General features: G+C 34.2%; 1 protein-coding gene across 2 annotated transcripts; it reads right to left on the bottom strand.

Moving 5' to 3' along the window:
* Window positions 1-1,428: 1,428 nt before the first annotated feature.
* LOC123883721 (phospholipase D zeta 1-like) lies at window positions 1,429-21,468 on the bottom strand. Of its 2 annotated transcripts, XM_045932617.1 has the most exons (20): window positions 21,004-21,468; window positions 19,867-19,968; window positions 19,607-19,722; window positions 19,370-19,511; window positions 17,485-17,655; window positions 16,193-16,366; window positions 15,475-15,717; window positions 15,241-15,357; window positions 13,533-13,672; window positions 10,556-10,705; window positions 8,660-8,816; window positions 8,030-8,560; window positions 7,615-7,725; window positions 6,624-6,770; window positions 6,343-6,540; window positions 6,170-6,271; window positions 4,845-4,976; window positions 4,700-4,765; window positions 2,128-2,189; window positions 1,429-2,032 (listed from the first exon to the last, which is right to left on the bottom strand). In XM_045932617.1, the coding sequence occupies exons 1-20, from the start codon at window positions 21,250-21,252 to the stop codon at window positions 1,786-1,788; spliced, it is 3,357 nt and encodes a 1,118-aa protein (XP_045788573.1). In that variant the 5' UTR covers window positions 21,253-21,468; the 3' UTR covers window positions 1,429-1,785. The 2 variants fall into 2 exon arrangements, with proteins under 2 accessions (XP_045788573.1, XP_045788574.1); XM_045932618.1 differs by lacking the exon at window positions 21,004-21,468 and having other exon boundaries at window positions 19,607-19,697.
* Window positions 21,469-21,833: the final 365 nt, after the last annotated feature.

Below are 21,833 nucleotides of genomic sequence, written 5' to 3'. Positions count from 1 at the left end.
AATTTGTAACAAGCTTAAAGCTTAGTAAGCTTTAGCTTGAGGGGTAGCGTTATAAGTTTATTTTATTTGTTAGATGTTTTTAGTATTTTGTTTGGCAAACTCACAATGCTTCTTGCCGATGCATCATGAGTTTGAGGGTAGGTGTTAGATAACAAAATATTGGACTTATGCTATTGGGCCCATTAGGTTTATAATCCACTAGGTTTTGCTATGTAATAATCTCTTGTAACTCTATTTTATTAAGTAATGATATTCTATTCTTATGGAACCCTAGTAGCCTCCCTTTGTTCTTTTCTGATTGTATTGCACTTCTCCCCTTATTGCACTTCTTCTGATTGCATTGCACTTCTCCCTCTATTGCATTTCTCTTCTGATTGCATTGCACTTCTCCCTATTGATTCTTATGATTAGTTTAGTTTGAATTTGTTCGATTGATTTGATTTTTGGTTAGCTTGGACTGCATTGGATTGGATGTTGGATTAATTTGATTTGATTCTCTCCTCTTTGATGGTAAATTGCTGCGTTGATCGTGATCTTAATTGGGTTGATTTGTTGTCAGGGCTAATTTGTAACAAGCTTAAAGTTTAGTAAGCTTTAGCTTGGGGGGTGATGTTAGAAGTTTATTTTATTTGGTAGTTTATTTTATTTTCGTATTTTGTTTGACAAACTCATAATGCTTCTTGTTGATGCATCATGAGTTTGAGAGTAAGTATTAGATAATAAAATAATAGTCTATGTTATTGGGCCTGTTAGTTTAGAGTCCATCAAGTTTTATTATATATTCTCTCCAGTAACCTTTTTATAATGTTAAGCTATTGGTATTCTATTGAAACCCTAGCCGTTTCTTTCTCTTTTCCTATTTGTGTATCTCTAATTCTAACATATGCATGACAAAAAGTGTGATGCAACAACTAAAAATGGATCAATAAAACGCAACCTGGCAAATGATGTAAGCCCGTGAAACAAAATGGCACTACAACTACCGGGTCTAGTAGAAGTGGTTGGTGCACAACGAGTGTATTGTAAACATTTGGTACTGAATTCGATTCCCTTGAAAGAAGGAAAAGAGAAAAGAAACAGTCAACAGGCCACTTACAATAGTTTTACATGGACACAAGAATGAATATTAAGGAGATGCGAGATAGAAAAATAGAATGCTAAACGCAAGAACGTGTGAAACAAAAAGCCTTATTTTATTTGTATTAAATGACAAATTTTTTACTCTTATCCTAGCACTAAAACTAAAAGTACTCACCCTATACCCCTAAATTTACTACCCAAATCAAGTCTCCAATTTTTAAAAGAAAAACATACTTTTGATACGTACCTCATACATGCATAGTTATGTGTCTTCTATTTAGGAATACCTGTACTTCATAGATATCTTTGAACACTCCGAAAAAAAGAGAAGAACAAACGACACAAATATAATGGAAAGTAATCAGCATGTATCGTTGATTTGATTTATTTCCTCTATAAAATGTGAACTGTGGATTTTTACAGTGAACCAGTTATCGATACATTCTTTACAAGAATATGGATTTGTATCTCTCAAGCACTCTCCGACCTCTATCCCCTCCGTCTCTCTCTTAATTTCTCTCTTTCTCTCTGGTATCCCCTCTATCTCCCTCCCTCCCAACTTTGCTCTTCTCTGCACATAGTGACCCCCCTACCCCAATTTCCCAACTCATTTGCAGAATTGTAATAAAAAGAAACTCTGCAAGTAATTAATTACAAATCCCCCCTATATGAAAATCAAGATGTTTTGTATACTGGACATCGTACTCAATGGAAAACTTGAGTGGCATAGTATTCACCTTCACTAAAAGTAGGTCTTAGACTTTCTTGACTCATGAACTCCAAGGGAAAAGAAACAAGATGACCCTTGATTGATGCTAATCTCTCCATGGGATTAGTGTTCTTGATATCTCCATCCTGATAGGACTCTAGTTTATCCGGGGCTATTCCTAAATCGATGGTAGTGTGTCCAATTTTTTCTTTCCACAAAGCCATGTTTTGTCTGAAAGCAAGTCTGCAGAAACAAAAGGTTTATGATGTATGTTAGGACAATACAACGGAAAAGACAAACCTAGACATAAAAAATGTACAACAATTACACCAACATACCTGGTGTGTATCAGATCATTAGGTACACAGGAAAAGACATCCTGATAAATTGCTGTATTTGTCTGTAAAACGTGAGGATAATAATCAGTATTATAATTTGAAGTATTGTTTCTTACTCCCTCCGGACACAAATTTAAGCAAAAGTGCACTTTTTAGATTCATTGAATAACAGATGTATCTGGACTATAATACTGAATAAATACATTTGTTATTCAATGAATCTAAAAAGTGCATTTTTACTTATATTTGTGTCCGGAGGGAGTATTCAGTTAAGCAGAAACATTAAGATCTGACATGTATTCTGTAATCTGAAGTACATTATGTAAAAGAACTCAATTAGACATGATTGTTTGCTTGTTAATTTCACATTGCATAAACAGAAAGAAAAGATGGCACAGTCCCATAAGTGTAGCTCAAATGGTAGCTACCAGGGACATTATTGGAGTGGATGGGGTTCGAACCCCGAATTCCACATTTCTCCACATTTAAATGTGTGAGACTCTAGCCACTAGGCTACTTGACAAAAAAAAAACAAAAAAAAAACATGGCACGAGTATATCTGAATTGTTACCATGACTAACCATATAAAACTTGCCATACACAGCCATAAATCCCCTATCATATTGTCGAGCAATATAAGAAACTTTCCAAGGGCAACCCCAAGATGCATTTTTTTTCTCAAATGATATATCCTACTTAGAGAGTCGAGGCAGAAATTAAATGTGAAGTTAGCGACTTGGAGAAAAGCCTTAGAAGTGTATGGAATGCAAGTTTAGCAAAAGGCAAAGCACTTCTAACTTAGAGGTGGAAGTTGGAGATCATATCATACAGCAAGTCATACAGTTTAAAATTTTTGGGTTCAAAATACAAAATGATGGAGAACTAGAAGGAGATGCAAACCATTGAATTCAAGTTGGGTGGTTGAGATGGAGGAGGGTCTCAGGTTTTTTTCTGTGATACAAAAGTACCGCTCAAAGTGAAGGAATTTTTTTATCGTACAATGTAACACCTGCAATGTTGTATGGGATGGAGTGTTGGACAGTAAAAAACCAGCACACAAATAAAATAATCATAGCAGAGATGAGAATGTTGCGTTTGATGTGTGGCAAGACCAGAAGAGATAGGATTAAGAATGAAAACATTAGAGAGAGAGAGAGGGTTAGGGTAGCACTCGTAGAAATGATGGTGGAAACTCGACTTAAGTAGTTTGGACATGTGGAGAGAAGACCTATAGATTTTGTAGTAAGGAGAGTAGATCATATAGAGGATAGTCAAATTGCTAGAGGCGGAGCAAGACCTGGAAAAACAATAAGGGAAACTGTTGGAAAATATTTAGTTTCCTAGTTTGTTATTTCTAGGAGATTCTAAGCTTATCTATTATTTCCTTTTATGTTTGTACTCTTCCTATTTAAACCAACCTTGAGCTGAGGAATAACACACAACAGTATTCACTTATTATTTTCTACAGAAACTATTAAGAAGAACCTTGAGATTAATTAGTTTGATAGAAATATATATAACCAAACATTATGGTGTTGTTCCATCCAGGTAGCCGACCCTACTTAGCGGGATAAGGCTTGATTGTGGTTGTTGTAAAAGTGACATACGCATGAAGCAAGCAATGCACCCTACAAGGATTTTGGGAGAGTATAGGTAACTACTGCAAAATGACCGCGCCCACCATTCCAAACAAATACTAAGGAGTCCTAATAATAAGTTGGGAGAAGCTAAATAAGAACCAGCTGTTGACATAAGATATACCGAAAGGTTGGTTGGTTAACTTGTACCCAGCTGACACTTGACAAGACGTGGTACACTGGGAAATGCAACAAGTCAATTAATGCATGATCCAAAAGAATATCATATTCAATCTGCTTATAGGATGCTGCACAACCTATAGGGAAGCCTTGGGAAAGGAATTTTGTTCGAGGAGAGGGTTACTCGAACCATCGACTATGCAGGTTTCCTAGTGGATACAAGATTAACACCTGAGTATTGCACCTTTCTTGGGGAATAGTGGCATAGGGGAGAAGGAAGCAGAATGTGGTATCATTCGTAAATTCAAAATCGAGAGCGATAGCCGAAGACTATCAGCACCACTGGCTGGAGATTATTCTAGATGATTTAAGAGTCGTATTGGAGGACCAATATAGCTTATTTTCCTGCAGAGCGTTGTAGGAAAAAACATATCTTCCATTTAGATGAGAGGCATTAGATGAACATATATTCCAACTGATATTGATAGGCATTTTATTAAAGAACATTTAGATGAAGGCCTGGTGTGTATGTCCTATGTTCAATCAGAACAACAATTAGCTTAGTTCCAACAAAAAGGGCCAAGTTTCTCCAAGCTGGGAATGAAAGGATAACTAATTATGAATTACTTTAAGAAAATGAGTTTTATGCAAGTAATGGTTCACATAATAATTGTTATAAGAATACATGACTTAAAACACCACGAAAAAGGGAACTTGGTGCTATGAAGCTCATGCCATACATGATCCAGGACTCATTACAGATATATTATAATTCAAATTAGAAATAAACATACACCCTTAATCTTTCTTATTACCTTTGCTATTGTCATCCAAATATCCTTGTATGTAGAATCAACAATTGGGTCCATTATTTGATTGACCTGACGACAATATATAAAAGTAATCATTACTAATCAAGCACACGAAACAACTACTCTCCAAAAATGGAAAATTACTAACCTCTCCTGCCGGGAGACCCAAGTGTTCAGACCATAATGCTAATCGAAGAGTCAAAGAAAACTTCCCTGCCTTCCAAGGCTTTCCATCCATATAAGAATCAGTCAACTCTTTGTCTTCTATAACTACACCAATCTGAAATCCATGTGGGACAGTTAAAGGGACCGAAGTTGAAACAACAGTTATGAGTTCATATTTAATTTAAAAAGTCAAATTAAATATTTCCAAATGTGCAAATAATAATTAACAGCACTTGGTAGGAAAAGGCTAAAGTTGTTGTTGTATATAAATAATAAACAGATCAGTCAATGGGTTCACAAACCATGACACAATTTTTAAGGTGAGAGAAAGAATGTTGGCTATAATGATTACTAGCCAGTTGAAATTAAATTATTCTTTCACTAGTTACATGTTTTATATTAAGGTGTCTCCAAAAAGTTTTTAACATCACAAATATGTCAAACTGATACACCCTCTATTACTAATTACTGGAAAAAACTCAAGTCTCACATTGAAAAGAGATAAGGCCTGAAAAGAATTTATGGAGTAGCACCCTTCACCTTACAAGTCGGTTTTGTAAAGATGAGTTAGGCTCAATATAAAAACCTAATACGGTATCAGAGCTTATTCATTCGGACCACCCACCAAATTTATCCATGCACCAAGCCCAATAGTGAATAATGATGGGTGAGAGGTGAGTGTTTGGAAAAAAAAAATCAAGTCCCACAATGAAAAGAGTTAAGGCCTGAAAAGAATTTATAAAGAGTGGCATCTCTCGTCTTACAAACCAATTATGTACTGTTGAATAAGTATCATGTAAAAAAACCTAATACTAATTGAGTGTCATTTAAGGTTTCTTCAAAAGTTTAAGAAAAACAATAAATGACTCAATGAGTGGAATAAGTTTACTGAATTGCACATATTATATCTATTAGACTGTTAGTTATTGTTATAGATGCAGTGAAATATATGACTTGAAAATGACGCACATACTATTTATTTGAAGGACAAATTGAAGAGAAAAATTAATGTTGCATTGAAAAGATAAAATGACACTAAATTGGCACTCAAAATGAAATGGAGTGAGTAATTTGGTGAAAGAAACTCAAAGTTATATATGAACAGAAATACTTAAATTTGCAGAAAAGAGAAAAAGCTAACTAGATATCAATTATGTTGCTTCAATGATATAAGAATTAACATTGATAAAAAGTTGTTACAAGGGCGCAAGAAATAAGTGCCCGTGTGTGGGAGTGAATCAGTAATAAAACCTCAAAATCCGATCAAACTTTTACAGCATATGAAAGGAAAGAGGCTTGGAACTGTACCTCAGAGTCCCTGGAGCCGAGTAAGCTTCTATCATTAATATTAGCAGATCCAATCAAACTAATACAATCATCAATAATCATGATTTTACTATGAACGTATACCTGCAAAAATGTGTATGTGATTAAGCTGACCAGAGCTACTTAAGCAAATGATCAAAGATGTAAAAACATACCTGGCTGGTTGCCACAGGACCACCATCAGAGAGTCTACCATAATTCCTTAGACCATAAAAAGAGATGTAGTCATGTACTCTTGAACCAAGAAGCTCATGAAGATTATGTAAGATAGAATGCACCCCTCTGCAAATGGTTCGATACTGCCAATGCATTATGGCTCTCACAGATGCTGCACCCCCATCATCAATCCCCCCCTAGATAACAGACAAGTAAGTCCAAAATTCATGCAAAAGCAATATTTCTCTTGTTGAAAAAAGAAAAAGAAATTAATTAGAACCTGGAAGCCAGGCAGGAGCGGTATGACGATTATAACCCTAAAAGATTTTTTTTCATTATAAGCTCGCATAATCCGCCGATATAAAGCTTCTGACACACGATTACGTATCATATCATCTCCAGAAAGACCCGAGATAAAAAACTGGTTCTGGAACAAGTTCGCAAAGATAAAATAGAACAGTCAAAAAATGTCAAAACAGATTTAAGAAGAGAAAAAAAAATTAGATCCCTATAAGCTTGAAATATTTTTATAGCAGCTTGGAAATTTAAATGCATAAATATTTAAACTAAGGCATTGCAGAGAAAAGGTTCAAATATTTTAAGGTATGAGACTTTTCTCTTTATATATCTGAAACTGATGTGGTGTTTGACAACTTTCAAAACAAGCTTAAAATAGTAAAATACATAAATCCATATAATAGTAAACAGGTTCAGACTTAAACTTGGTTCGTTCAACAATAAAGAATTTCCCTTAAATATAAGCAATTATGACTAAAATGAATTGCAGAAGCAAGCAAATAAAGTAGCATAACAAATGCCACGTCATTAAAGCATGAAATGCAATTATCATCTTGAAGAAGAGCATCTAAAGAACTGCAAATATTATGCCGAAACTCGCTAGATATTCAAATTGTTTAGAACAATGGCATTTTTTTTTTTGCTAAACCAAAGTTATCCTCCACGCGCAACTGCGGAGACTAATCCCCTCGAGGTAACTGAGATCCATTTAAGGGGATGACCTCTCCAAACAAATAATGGCATTTTAGTTCTAAAAAAAATACTGATATGGTTATTCAAGTAATAATCACCCCGGCTCTTTTGTACTTATTTTCAATCTAATTGCCAGCTTCCAAATATGTTTTATTGTTATAATTATAATTATAGTTATTATTATAATAATAACAAAGCAAAACCACTTCCAGTATGAACATTTGCAACACCCATCAATCTTCAAAAATTGCATCCATTAAATTTAGAAGTTTATTCAATACCTCGATGTAGATGAAGTATTCAGCTTTCTCAATGAGAGAGCAATAAGCATGGTGGATGCTCTCTTCAGTTTGACTTGTTCCGGCGGACCACTGACTGACGCTTCTAATAACCTATCAATTAAAGTATTTCAATGGTACAAAATACAATGGTGTAAAAGAAAAATAACAGGACACAAGTGAAAAGAAAAGAACAAAAGCAATTAGAATCATATTAATGCCCCCTCTTAAAGTCAATCTTCTAGCAATATATGAAATATCAATTCCCACGAATTTTAGTCTTTATGTTGCCAACGAAAAAAAAAACGGCAAGAGCTTCAATAAAATATCTGATTTCTCTCGATAAATATTTTTAATGACAAAAATAGTATTTGTACACTTTAAAGAACCTCTTGCTGACCCTATGAAAACAGCATACCTGACAACGACACGAAGCACGAGGACCAATTTGTCCAGATTCATCAGCAAAACCTCCCTGATCATCCCGCTCTTGAGTATCCCACCATTCCAGATCTGTATTTTGTGAATCAACATGAGACACTCTATCATGAGGCATTTTCTCGTGATAATGCTCAGAGTCAAGATCATCTACAAAGCCCTTCATTGGTGTATCCGGACCAACTGCTGCTACTTTGGCCCTTCGGAATGAGAAAGGAAGGCCAGTGCTTATCCTTCTTGGCTTGTCATGGTTATGTTGAGAGGAGTTTTGCCCATTTGGTTTTGGGAGTCCTGGAGGAATATCCAACCCAACCGGTTCCTGAGGCAGGAGTAGAGGAATATCTTGGTCTTGGCAACATGAGGAAAATGAATCTTCTCTCTTGAAGGCTTTATCATTGACATTGTCCTGAATTTCACTTGGTGTCTCATTGCTTCCCAAGTAATGGGGAATAACCATATGATGTTGAGGCATAAGTAATGGTATTTGTTGTTCATGTGGAGCTTTGTTCCTCTGATGTAAAATAAAATAAATAAATTATTTCCTAGCAGGAACATAGGAAAAGGACCAGAATGCCTCAAGACTTCAATGCAATTGTAGAATAAGTCTAACCTTGGCATAATTCCATCGCTGAACAAAGTGCCTAGCAATGTCACGACAAGGTGGTCCCCAAAGGGCACAATGAACATCATGCCAAGGCATACGAGGATATTTTTCACGAACCAATTCATCTTTCATTGTATCTTCCCATGAATTTGGTTCAGATTCTCTATCAAAATTGAAAATGAAATGAATATATGAATGATGTTCAACAAGACTCGATCTATAACCAAGAAATTATGAGAGACATATCCTAACAAATATGTGACCAAGCCTGGTACAATATATGCATGTATCATCTTGAAGACGGGTGTTGGGATATGCAACAATTGTGGTAGAAAATCATGTAGAGATGGTATAATAAATAGGACAGATATTGGGATCTAAGTTAGGATTGTAAGTTGTTTGTTTAATCAATAGGACAGATATTGGAATCTAATTTTAAGCCTACTACGAAGTATGCGTTGATCCACACTGAACTACCAGACAAGCAACACATTACAAGATAAACCTTTATATTACATGATAACTTTTTGCCTTGTATTGTATTTGGTGGATGATGAACATGACAAAAAGTTGGAGAGAGACAAAGAGAAATAGAGGAGAGATAAGTGAGAGAACATGTTCATAAAAAGAAAGCAACATTTTTATATTCTGAATTGTGTCTTTCAGACAAAAAGTTGTCCCGTAGTTTGTTGAGCTACAAGCTTTTTGTCTGGTCAGTAATCCTGTTTTTGTCTTGTCCTGTGACCGCTTAGTTAACCAAACATGTAATGATTGTCTTTGTGTTGTCTAGTTTCTTACTTTTTTCCAAAATCTAACAGACCCTAACACTTGTGTGTGTGTGCGCGCGCACGTGTGTGTAACCATGGAACAATTGTTTTTGCGTTGTCGAGTTCCCTTTTTTTCCAAAATCTAACGGACCCTAACACGTGTGTGTGTGTGTGTGTGTGGGGGGGGGGGGGGAATGGATTCTCTCAAGTGTGATTTACACTTGAGAGAATAAAGTGTAATCTAACACCATCTAAATTCATTTTCTCTAAATTTTTATATGTTTTTCTCTCTTGATCAATGGTAACAAACCACACTTTATTCTCTCAAGTGTAAATTACACTTGAGAGAATCCATTCCCGTGTGTGTGTGTGTGTGATCAAATAGCTGTTAGAATTCTTCAGTGATTTCTTAGTCATTTTGCGTCTCCTTGAATTAAAGTGACGAGTCATTATATAAAGGCTATAAGTGAATTTGAATAGGCAGCTAGCTAAACTTCGGGAAATGTACTGTATGAAAATATCAATATCATTTATACACTTAACTGCACAAGCATCTGCCTACTCCAAAAAACTACCATTTATGGAAAAAAAATTCAAAACAACCTCATTTGAATTTCATCCTTTCTCTTACCAAAAAATATAGATGTAAGATTTTGGGTGTACATGAAATTCTTTCCAACAAACATACACGTTTGTTTAGCATTAAGAACTGAAATCTGACGAATTTTTTAACACCCTCATATCCTCATACTTGTCATATTGTAGTTCCAGTTTGACAAATAGAAAGAAACTTGGTGCCAGTTGGGATTTGCTGGGAATATTTTATTATTTTTTAGAATCCCTTTAATATAAGACATGATCAGAAATCAGAACTTGATTCAAAAATACATTTTTCAGGTTTCTGCTTGAGCACCTTATTAGAAGCAACAATTAATTTTTTAACAGCAGACGTTTTGCTTCTAGCCTTCTACTGTCACATACAAAACTTATATTATTTCTCCAAACACATTGAAATAGTAAAAGAAGCGCCTTGTCTCCTAAAATTTAAATGAAGCTTTCAGCAATTTCACAGCATGGCAAATGGACTCTTCCATAAAGCTTCTATATGATTTTATTTTCTATTCACAAAATTTACCTTGGGTTGTAATAGTCCTTTCCAGGCCACATTAGCGGAGGGACATCTCCGACTTTATGCTCAGGTGCGTCATATCGACCAAAGCATAAATCCAGTCCTCCGATGAAGCAAATATGATTATCAACAATGACAAGTTTTTCATGGTGTGACCTGTGCATATTCATAAGCACAAATAAGAAACCACAAAAGTGTAGCATGATCGATATACACTGATAAATATCACACACCTAACTCACAGATACACGCACACACACACACACCAACATACCCACAGAGGCAAAGATTTTAAAACAAGGAAGAGAAAGGAGAATGACTTTGAATGATGATTATGGTTTTTGATGATACAAGAGGCTAAGCACTAACCACGATTGATACTAATACTAAAATATCTTAATCCAAAATAAAGTAAGGGATAAATATGTTAACTCCAATAAAATCATGATCATTCATTTTTAGTCCATATAAAAAATTATTTTCATTTAGTGCCTATAAAATATAACAATTGTGTTCTCAGTCCCTGCAAAGGAACTAAAACATACAGTTTTTGTTGAATATAGACACTAAAATGAACAAAACTTTTAGAGATTCAAGTTGGATGGTCCTGATTTTTACCGGGACAAAAAGTGTTAAATCCTAAAGTAAACAAGGAGACAAATCATAAAAAACAAAGACATATATAAGTTAATCCCAAGAGACAATCTAACATTTTCTAAAATACTCATTATTACAATTAAATATTATAAGCTCTGTTCTTAAAAGCGACTGGTGAGGCCGCTATCATAGGGCGGCACGGAAAAACAGAGCTCGCAGTTTGGTGGAGCGGTTGGTGTGGGCGGTTTGGCGGATAGAAAAGTGGGTCGGAGCAGTTGTGGGGCAGCCAAGAGAAACGTTTTCTCTCATTCTGTGCACAGATTCTCTCCCTTCATCTCTTATCATCTTGTTTTCCCTTCCATATCTTTATCAATATACCATGAGTTTGTCGTCGCGATGTGGGTAAGATGCCAATACGCTGAAATTGACTTTTCAGCAATTCTGTGAACACAAAAGTAAGAGACAGAGAAAAAGGACAAGCGAGAGCGGAGAGAAAGATAAGCAAGTGAAGAAGAAAGGGATGAGTAGTTGACCATAAGGAGAAAAGATCCTCCATAACAGCCCTATTTATTTTCCGTTCTACCCTTTTTCATTTTCTTTTTCCGTCATTTTTCATTGCTAATATCATGCTTCATTTCTCTGGAGCTGCTATGCTTATCCTGTATAATTCTATTTTCAAGAGGACTCACCATTCTTCCAGACGTTTCTATTTGGTTTTTAATATATATATATAGCAATAGAATCGAATTATATTAATATTAATAATAATAATAATAATAATACATTGAACATTGTTACTTTAGTTATATTTATATTATTATAGCCAATATAGTTTATATTTGATCACTTTAATATAAAATTACATCAATATAGGATTTTGATAATCTGTTTGTTGAAGTTGGAATGTTTAGTTACTTTAAGCTTTAGAGGCTTAAAGTGTTTGTTTCCTTGAATTTTGTTGGTAATTTACAAGTGATGTTTGCTTAAGACTTGTGGTTTTTACATCTAATTATGAATACTTCATGAATTTTGAGTAATTTATTTCAGTTTACGGCAATTATGCGTTTATTATTATTAACTGTATTAATGCCCACACTGCTAAATAGTGTCCACTCCCCACTCCCATTCCACTTCATTTTTGGGGTTGGCTGCACCGCTATCCGAAATTGATAACATAGATTATGAGATATTTGTCACGCATTCTAACAAATAACAATCCTCCTCAAGCTATAAAGGTTACTGAGCACTGAGTTTGTTACAAATAAATCCTCGGAAAGAAAAATATAATATGGGCTCCACAAATCATGTAAAGAGTTGGTTTGAATGTTGCATAAACAAAAAATGCTATAAAATGATCAACGGTCAACATTTCCTAGCAAGCAATTATAAATGACAATAACTAAAACTTCTTCAAATACGCTAAGAACAACATTTGGAAGCATTGTGATTCACAATGGGAGGCTGGTATGAATCACAACTTATTCATAAATAATCTTAGAATAGCAGAGGCCAAACTAAATCTAATGATAGTTGGCTCAAACTTCATTTGGGATTACCAAGGTCAAACTTCATCTAGGATAGCCAGGGCCAAACTTCATCTAAGATAGCAAGGGTCAAACATTATCAGAGATAGCCGAAAGCTGACGAAAGGATACAACAACAATGAGAGAACTTGGGAGAGAAAGGATGGCCATAATTGTTAACCACTGAAGAGAAGAAAAGAATCATGGAGATAATAAAATTTGAATTATCCAAGTAACACACTCTCTAACACACTATTATAAATACACAAATCTTGTATTTGTATTGGTTGAAATTCATATGGATCCCATTACATTTATGTGGGGCCTACATGATTTACTGGAATCCATTTGAAATGCAACCAATAGAAGAGTGTATGTTGGTAAGAGTGTGTTGCTAGCACTCCTCATAAAATTATTATAGTTTGTTTCTAGACTTCAGAGGAACTTGTTAGTTAGCCGTATAGTGCATGATAAGTCATGGAGGATGATCCGGCTCTGATATCATGTTGAAGTTACATGGTCTTAGATAAAAGAGGGAAGAGAAAGAATAATAGCTTTGAATTGTGATAATGATTCTTTGATGATACAAAAGAATAAACAATAAACCTTATTTATACAATTATACTAATACTAGACTCCTCAATTAAATAAGGAAGCTAGTCGTACTAATTATCCTAATTTAATGAGGAAACAAATCAACAAATGTAGAGAAGTATGGTAACAAATCTTAAGAGATAATGCAAGATATTTAAAAAATACTCCAAGACAACCAAAATATTGAGATATTTTTCATATTTTAACAACACAACAAATGCACGCATTCATAAAACCAAAGACAAATGAAGTTTTAGGTGATTTCATACCACAGGTAAACACCAGTAGAAAAGTGGTCAGGATAGCGTAATACCCTCACATTCTCATGAATGCTAAGAAGCTTTTTCTTGCTATAAACACTGTTGATTTTCAAAGCAAGAGCCACCTCTTTGTAGAGAAGAATGTAAATCTGAAAAACAAAAAAAAAGGCATTCATGCAAATCTTTACACTTCAATGGAAATAAAGCAATTCATTATATTTCAGTCAGGTGGCATACAAGGAACTTAGAACCTTCATAACTGTTGAATGAAAGAAAATGAGAGAGGATATGGTGAAACCGTGTGTCTAAACTACACCACGGTGATACTATTATATAGGCTTAGAAACAAATCAATAAACAATCAGCCGCATTAATTACAATACAATATGCTATTCCTGTATTTAAATATCAACAATAATAAATTGATCTTCGGGTGGACTGAACTGGTGAACTATTAATAAAACAATTCAATTTTATTTACCTTTTAGCTTCTCTCCATTCTGAAATACATTTATAGAAGACTAAATTATATATTTCTATATGAGCAATGCTATTTAGTATGAATAATTTAAACAAGAAAGATAAGAATCCACAAAATTAGGAAATTTGACAAATTAGATTTTGGCTTACCATACATGGGGTAGTGGGTGATTATCATTTGGAAGAGTTACATGATGCCACATAAGATTCTTCTCTTTCTTGCAAAGAAATTCTTACTAAATAGCATTTTCCTTTCTATATATATATATATATACCTTCAACCAGTGTTACTCATAACTCAAAAACCAAGCAAACAAAATATTAAAGAGCCACCTAATCTACCAAGAGAGGGGAGTTTAGTAACAGAATTTTGTTAAACAATCTTATGAATGCTGGAAGTTCACATTATATAATTCAAAGGTTCCAACAAACTGCCATCCCTCTCTGAGAACAAAACTCATGAATAATGGCATGCATTTGCTACACAACATAAACATGGATATTGTGACAAAGCTTAATTTAAAGAGTCCGGTCAGGATTTTAAGCATCACATATTGTTTGACAAGCTTCAATACATATCTTACCCAGCGTCAACCCTTTTTTAAAATGTCCATGTTTCATGCCTATACAACAATGACTCAAATATTTTGAGAGAAAAAATGTTGTAATAAGGTGGGCAACAGAAAATAAAGAGAAGAAAAATGGACATGAATTTTAAATTGGTTATAACTACATCAAACTATAGGCCAGAGTCCAACAAAGTAATAAAAATCCCCCATGATCAGTGAATACTACAAACGGAGGTACTCAATGTTCAAATCCTCTCACCATACACACAAAAAACAGACATATCTATAGGTCCATATTGACTTGGTCTGTCCGCTTCAAGTTCAATCAAATCATTGGCTTCATGTCAGATCATATGTTGGGCCAAAACCCAAAATTAAATAGACGGCACTTAGTAACAAAAAACGAATTTAGGAACACCAGAAGGGAAAAAGTAGTCATTATTATCTCTGAGGAATATAAAATAGGCCATTATTATAGCAGAAATCAGATGAAAATAAGATAACTGAGAGCCAACAATAACACCATACGAAAATCCTTGGGATGGCCATAATGATCTCTTCACAGTTTAAATTTTCAACAACTTAATTACAACGGTAATTCCGTAAATTGGATTCTTGGATCATAAAATTGACAAGACATTGTAAAAAGAATTCCAATTAAAAGTTACCTGAACCCCTTCCTTAGCTTTTGCTTCCAACAGATTATCAAGCCTTGATGAAGCATGAGCCTGGAAAGGTCGCCGTAGATACAGTTCTGGGCACAGCCACCACCCACAGATAAATATCTGCATGAATCGTTGGACCATTAAACAGCGACTTGAAAACAACCATTATTGTCTGTTTTGATATAAATAAGTTATCATGAAAGTTGCCTTGAATGTTATAGAACAAAAAAAACAAACCTCAGATTTGGCATCCTCAATTGCAGAAGCAATGACTTCAAATGCTGCTTGCCCATCTACAAACCACTGGGCTTGGCTGTCATCTTCAATTAAGCCTCTTGGAGGAGCATAAGAACCATAGCGGTGAGGATGACACCAGCCTTCGGGAGGCCTGAGTCCAGCATCATTAATTGCAGCGACCCAATCTTTAACTTTACTACTACTTTTAACTCTAATTCTAATACTTCGGATTCCACAAGTCACCTAAAGTATTCAATTAAGTGTTAAGAACGTATCTTACTACGTATATCATCACCATATATCAGATATAATCCACAAGTCAGCTAATAACTAGTAAATATATTAGAACAACCCTCATCTTGGTCCTTGAAAAAAATTTGGAACAACAATTTTGTCTTCAAAAGGTTATTAGATCCGTTTTGTCCTCAAAATGGAAATTTTTTACATTAAAAGTCCCAAAGTTACTGTTTACTGGGATCAAATTGATGCCGCTCACAACCAAGTTTATCACGTGAGGACCAATTTGATGTCACTGATCTCCCAAAAATTGTTGCATGTTGAAACAGAGGATCAAATCAAAATGATGTTCTGAAAATATTTCAAGGACCAGACCGGAGACTTGCTCAAGATTTTGATATGGTAGACAGACAATAACAATTAGCATTAAACCCTTCTAAGCACAAGCACAAGTACAAGACTATGAAGAAACAATTAACACCTTGAATGAATGGCGTAAAGGATTCCGTTCCTTCATTTCAATCGCTAATGATAAACGACCATCTCCATTAGCATCTGAGGCGGGCAGTACATCAAAAACAATAATGTCCAAGGGTTGTGTATCAAAAGGATGTGCCAGCAATGCCAAGAATCCAGGTTTCAATACGGCCCACACCTGTACACAAAAAGGAAAGTGATAACTCTGAAGTTAAAACAAAATAACAAAAACTCAATCAGAATTAAAATTACGCCACTAAATTTCCAGGTCTTAAAATACCAGATCGTCTGGAGAAATTCAAAGTCAGGTAAATAATTAAAATGCCTATGGGGATTTGTTTCAGTTGGTAGGGGATCATGTACTTCACTAGAAAGGTCTGGGTTTAGTTTCTTATGCTAATAATGCCCTCATTAGTAGACATTTTGTAAGTTGATTCAATACTAGTTTGTAGCATGTGTTGGCCCCAAATTCTGTATATTGATCCGAATACACATGTATAATTTATATTACTTCAGGGAATGAACTTCCCTATCTATCGCAATTTACACTTTCCCCAAATACCCAGTAATGTACTTTTAAAATTATTGAAAAGCAGTCAGAAAAATGTTAGTTTAACTTTCATAAAATGGGCCCACTTCCAAAATCACATCTCTTATATTTAAGAAACTTAAAAAATATATATATTATCAAGTTAAAAATTCTCATTCAATTTTACAAGTTTGAAAAGGGAGACACAAACAATGTAAGGCAAGATTCTTCCATTCTTTTACTATAGGAGCATTCTTTCTCTAATAATTTTATTCCAAATCTAATCTTGTCTGGTGTAACCACTAATCCCTACACACTGAAATTACTTTCTTGTTGGCAGTTCAACAAAAACATTACTAGTCTTATAGTTGTGCGGCAAAATTTTTTGAAGCTTGAATGTACTTTTAAATCAAATCAAAACTAAACCTTTCTTTCATTTCATCCACCCTATTTTTGAATCTTATGGTTGACATCTTTAAATATCTCTACATCATTTTGTTCGATTAACCCAAAATACTTAAAATATGAGACTTAAGCTATTGTATGCTCTCCTATTTGTTACCTCTAAGCTAGGATTTGTGTCTTCTGTTAAATTTGCACTTGATGCACTGTGTTTGGCAATATTTGGTGATACTTTACAAGTTTCCACAGCTACCTTATGCGTGACTTCTCACAGCACGTAGGTATATATTAAGTATATATTTTGCATCTGACTTCCCAAGTATATATATATATATCTTCAAATCTTCAATAGAATAATTCATTACCTTTTGCCAATTGTCATTACAACAATTAAAACAGTCAGAGAAACAACATTTTCTGGAGTCATCATCTTTTTTGATCTTAGGCAGATGCTTCACCATCACAGATTCTTCCTTCAGCTTAGGGCCATATTCCGGTGAAAAAGATAACATTGACACCTCCAAAAACTTGCAAACCTATAGCATACAATTGCTTATTGTAAACAAATTGTCCGGCGGTCATGATTAAACACAAATTCAACAAACATCCAAACAAACAGCTAATAACAGAACATAAATAGTCATGGATGAATGGTTTGTATAGCCAGTATATTCGTTAATTAGACCAACTTTGCAAACCTTGACATCAAGGATCCAATGCGTACAATACAATTCGTCATCATCAACAGTATAATCAACGCCAGATATGAAAATTGCATTCATTTCATATGCTAAATTAACAAAATATTGAATTGTCCCTGCTTAATTTTAAATCATATAACTTAATGCACATCAGAAATGTCTGACGTAGTTGAACCCGCGTTCAAAAACCAGCTTGGATCGGACGGTTCAACTGACCTGACCATAAACCTGTCATATTACCAATCCAGCCCACTAACCGGAACAAAAGTGCATGAGACAGGGTGAAAAGCGGTTTGACTCCGACCAATGTTGTGCAAAAATCGGCAAGTCGTTTTTTTTTTTCATTTTTCTTTTTTTGAATAAGTTTGCATCATCTTGTAGGTAAAGGGATATAACAGATATATAAAATTTTAGAAAAAATTGTTGATGATCATTATGTTTGGTAAGCAGTTATTTACTCTCTTAAAGTAAGTAATTGTTCATTATTAAAAAATAAGGGCTAATTGTTATAAATGTGTTAAGAGTCCCACATGGGACGAGAGATGGCCTGAACATATGTTTATAAGTGGGGGCAATTCTGACCTTACAAGTCGGTTTTGTAAGGATGAGTTTGGCGCAATATAAAAATCTAATAAAATGGTATTCTAGATTAGAACTATGAAGTTAAAAAATTGTGAATGTATATTAAAGTACTCCCTCCGTCCCAAATTATAAGGGAAAAAAGTCCATTTTTTTTGTCCCAAATTATAAGGAAAAAAATCATTTTCAAGAATGTTTTTCCCTTATTCTCATAAAATTAAATGCAAATTGCATTTAATTTTCTCTCTCTCCCCTTTTCTCAATAAACAACAACCAATAAAAATTGGTTTTACATCTTCCTATGCAACTTATTCCAAGAAAAACTCACAAAAACATATTTCAAATTATCATGTTTTACTTTTTCTTAATAAGTGTGATTTTTTTATTTTCCCTTATAATTTGGGACGGAGGGAGTATAATCTAAGAAATGATATTCTAGATTAGAACCATGAAGTGAAAAAAATGTAAAGTATAATCTAAATTTTCCTGGAATCTTTTATCTGTAAATTGTAGGGTTAAATATGCTTTTAGTCCCTACAAAATCACGAACTTTCAAGTTTAATCCCTCAAAAAAAATTATTCACTTTTAGCCCCTATTTGCATTTTATAAGGACTATTTTGAGGACTACAAAATAGGGACTATTCTTGGAAATTGTAATATTGTGGAGGACTAAAATGACCATTAAAATTTAATAAGGACTAAACTTAAAAAATCGTAATTTTGTAGGGACTAAAAACATATTTAACCCTAAATTGTATGGGTTATAAATTCTTTTGAAATTATTTTAATATATACCAATTCAACTAGTGACTCACTAGTCCAACCAGTGACCACTGTCTTGATCAATTCAATAACGAAAAAAATTGACATTGGTTGAACCACGATAGTGAATCAACAATTGAATAAAAAGAATAATGTCGGTATAAGATAACAGATATCTATTTTCAAAATCTAAAGCACAAAGCATACCTCGGGAGAGTTAACAATACTAATATTTCCCAAAAAGTGATTCAGATACCCTTGCATTGCACTTTTTGCCCTGTCTGCAATAGAATGTTGTCGTCCTAAAGCTGGCCGTATAATTGGTAGAGCAGCACTAGATGGAACGTCTCTGTACCAAAATCCAACTTATAGGATATTATGACCACAGGTTAACAAATTTTAATTGTAAGAGTGCTCCAATAAAAGCTGAGTGTTGAGTATCACCTGTTTTTAGCACTTTCATCAGTTTGTAAAGGAACTGTTTCATCGTCACCTTCTTCGTCAACTTGCTCCATAGTAGTGTGTTCGCCAATTCCTAGATTTTGAAGCCATTCTTTAACCTTTAATATGAGGTTTCAGTGAACATTACATTAAAATCCAAACTTTTCTAGATATGCATGATATTATCAAATAATACAAAAAAATGTACGAACAATTTAAATATAAGCAATCAAATGAATCTCAGTATAAAGAGCATTGCTTACCTGCTCTTGCTTCTCATGGATTTCCTCAATAAAGGCACGCTTCTTTAACGCAAAATGCAAAATAAATACTTGGTGCGCTCTCTTCTCTAGCTCCCACTTGAACTGGAATGAAAATAGGATGTGAGTATAATCCAGTATGAAGGAAGACCGGATGAAATAAACAAGGTCACTAAAGGTATACAAATATTGTTCCTCTCCACTTATATATTGTTTGTCTTCCATAATAGAAACTCCTACACTTACTTCAAGTCTAAACAACTGCTGAGCTAATTCTGAATTCTAGATTAACATATGTAAAAGCAGAGACTTTTGTTTGAGATATGTAAAATAAAATTGAGTGCGTGTTTAGATGGACGATTTTGAGGAAAAATCAGGAGCTAGTAAAATTATCATATTTTCTGTATCGAAATATTTATATTTATAAATTGAAAAATGGATTGATATTAGATTTCAAGATAATCTACCTTAAAATTTCTTAATTCTAATTTTACTAGAAAGGTCAGACTCTCTCTCTATCTCGAACAGAAAAGTCCAAAGCTGAAACTAAGTAAAGTAGCAACCCTTTTGGAAAGCACAAACAAACTGCAGAACAATTGCATCATATAAAGTTACCTAATAGACACATACATAATTGCATACACATACATACATACACTAATCTAACTATGAAGCATGGACACTGGCATACATAATTACATTGAATGTGTACGACACAACACCGACATATATAATTACATTTTCTTAAATTATTATCCGTGTCGATATGTCAATGTCTCTGTCGGTGTCCGTGCTTAATAGCTATCCAGCACTAACACTTCCAATTGAAGGATGTCTGGTGTCCGACAGGTATCGATGCCAAACAGTTATACAACACCTATATATGTGATTAAATTCGATAACTTCCATTTTCTAAGATTATTACCGGTGTGAGTGTCCTCATATTACATAAATACAAAAAGTGCATAAAAGAGCAACTAGGTATTGAAATCAGAAACTTCCAAATATAGAATTCAAATCCTTATGATTTCTTTACTCGCTGTTAGTTCACGCAATTAACATCAGATATTGAAATCAGAAATTTCTATCTTCTATTTTGAACAATTCTACAAAATCAGAGAGGGAGAGAGATTAACGTACATGTTTATATTGAACCTGAATTGTATAAGAGAGTTGCATAGGGCTAATATCACTGGCATCAGGACGAGAAACGGAAACGATATTAGCTTTAGGCAATTCATCGAAAATCCGATAGACTTCGCCGCTACTGTAACGAAAAGACGGAAGTGATGCAAAATCAGCAGTTGCCGGAGGAGGAGACGAAGGCGGAGACGATCTCATTTGAACGTATTTAGGGCCACCGGCGGCCATTAACTTTTCCGTCGCCATAGAAAGTTGAATCGCCAGTTCTATAACAAAGATTGGAGCTGAAACGATGTCGTTGATGATTTTGGATCGAAATCGAAGCGAGAGAGAGAAACATAAAGAGAGAAATAGCGCAAGTTTTCGTGAGAATAGGGAAATTTTATCTATGTAAAGAGTTGAAGAACTATTTGATGTGAACAACGAGTGCGCAAGTTTGATTTCTTCACTGGCCACCTTACCTTCTTTTTTTTTCTTTTTTTTTTTATATTTATTAATTAATCAATAAATGTTTGATTTGTTACGGTTTTTTTTTAAGCAACTGGTCTGTCACTTGTTTAGCGGATCTTTGTGACTCACCTGGTTTTGTAGATATTTTCAAATTTGAGGGTTTTTTTTTAATAGTGAGCCAAATGTCTGAAAAAGAGAAATTACATAATGCTCATCCCAAATTATAAGAAAAAAATAAAAATTACATTTATTAAGAAAAATAAAAATATTATAATTTGAAGTATGTGTTTTTGTATTTTTCTTGAAAGAAGTTTCATAGGATGTACAAATAGTTTTCATTGGTCATTGTTTATTGATAAAAGTGGAGAAAGAGAAAA

This window comes from Trifolium pratense, linkage group LG5, assembly GCF_020283565.1.
Source record: "Trifolium pratense cultivar HEN17-A07 linkage group LG5, ARS_RC_1.1, whole genome shotgun sequence".
In the NCBI taxonomy this organism is placed as follows: domain Eukaryota; kingdom Viridiplantae; phylum Streptophyta; class Magnoliopsida; order Fabales; family Fabaceae; genus Trifolium; species Trifolium pratense.
Note: the sequence above shows the minus strand (reverse complement) of the source record. Positions and strands in the feature narration are given on the sequence as shown.

Bases quoted from the DNA above. Each gene is read 5' to 3' on its own strand.
- LOC123883721 (XM_045932617.1), bottom strand. From the start codon at position 21,252: ATGGCGACGGAAAAGTTAATGGCCGCCGGTGGCCCTAAATACGTTCAA. The intron at 19,723-19,866 runs GTAAGCAATGCT...CTCATATTAAAG, and splicing joins TCCATGAGAAGCAAGAGCAG to GTTAAAGAATGGCTTCAAAA. The intron at 17,656-19,369 runs GTATGCTTTGTG...TGTATGCTATAG, and splicing joins GTATTGTTAACTCTCCCGAG to GTTTGCAAGTTTTTGGAGGT.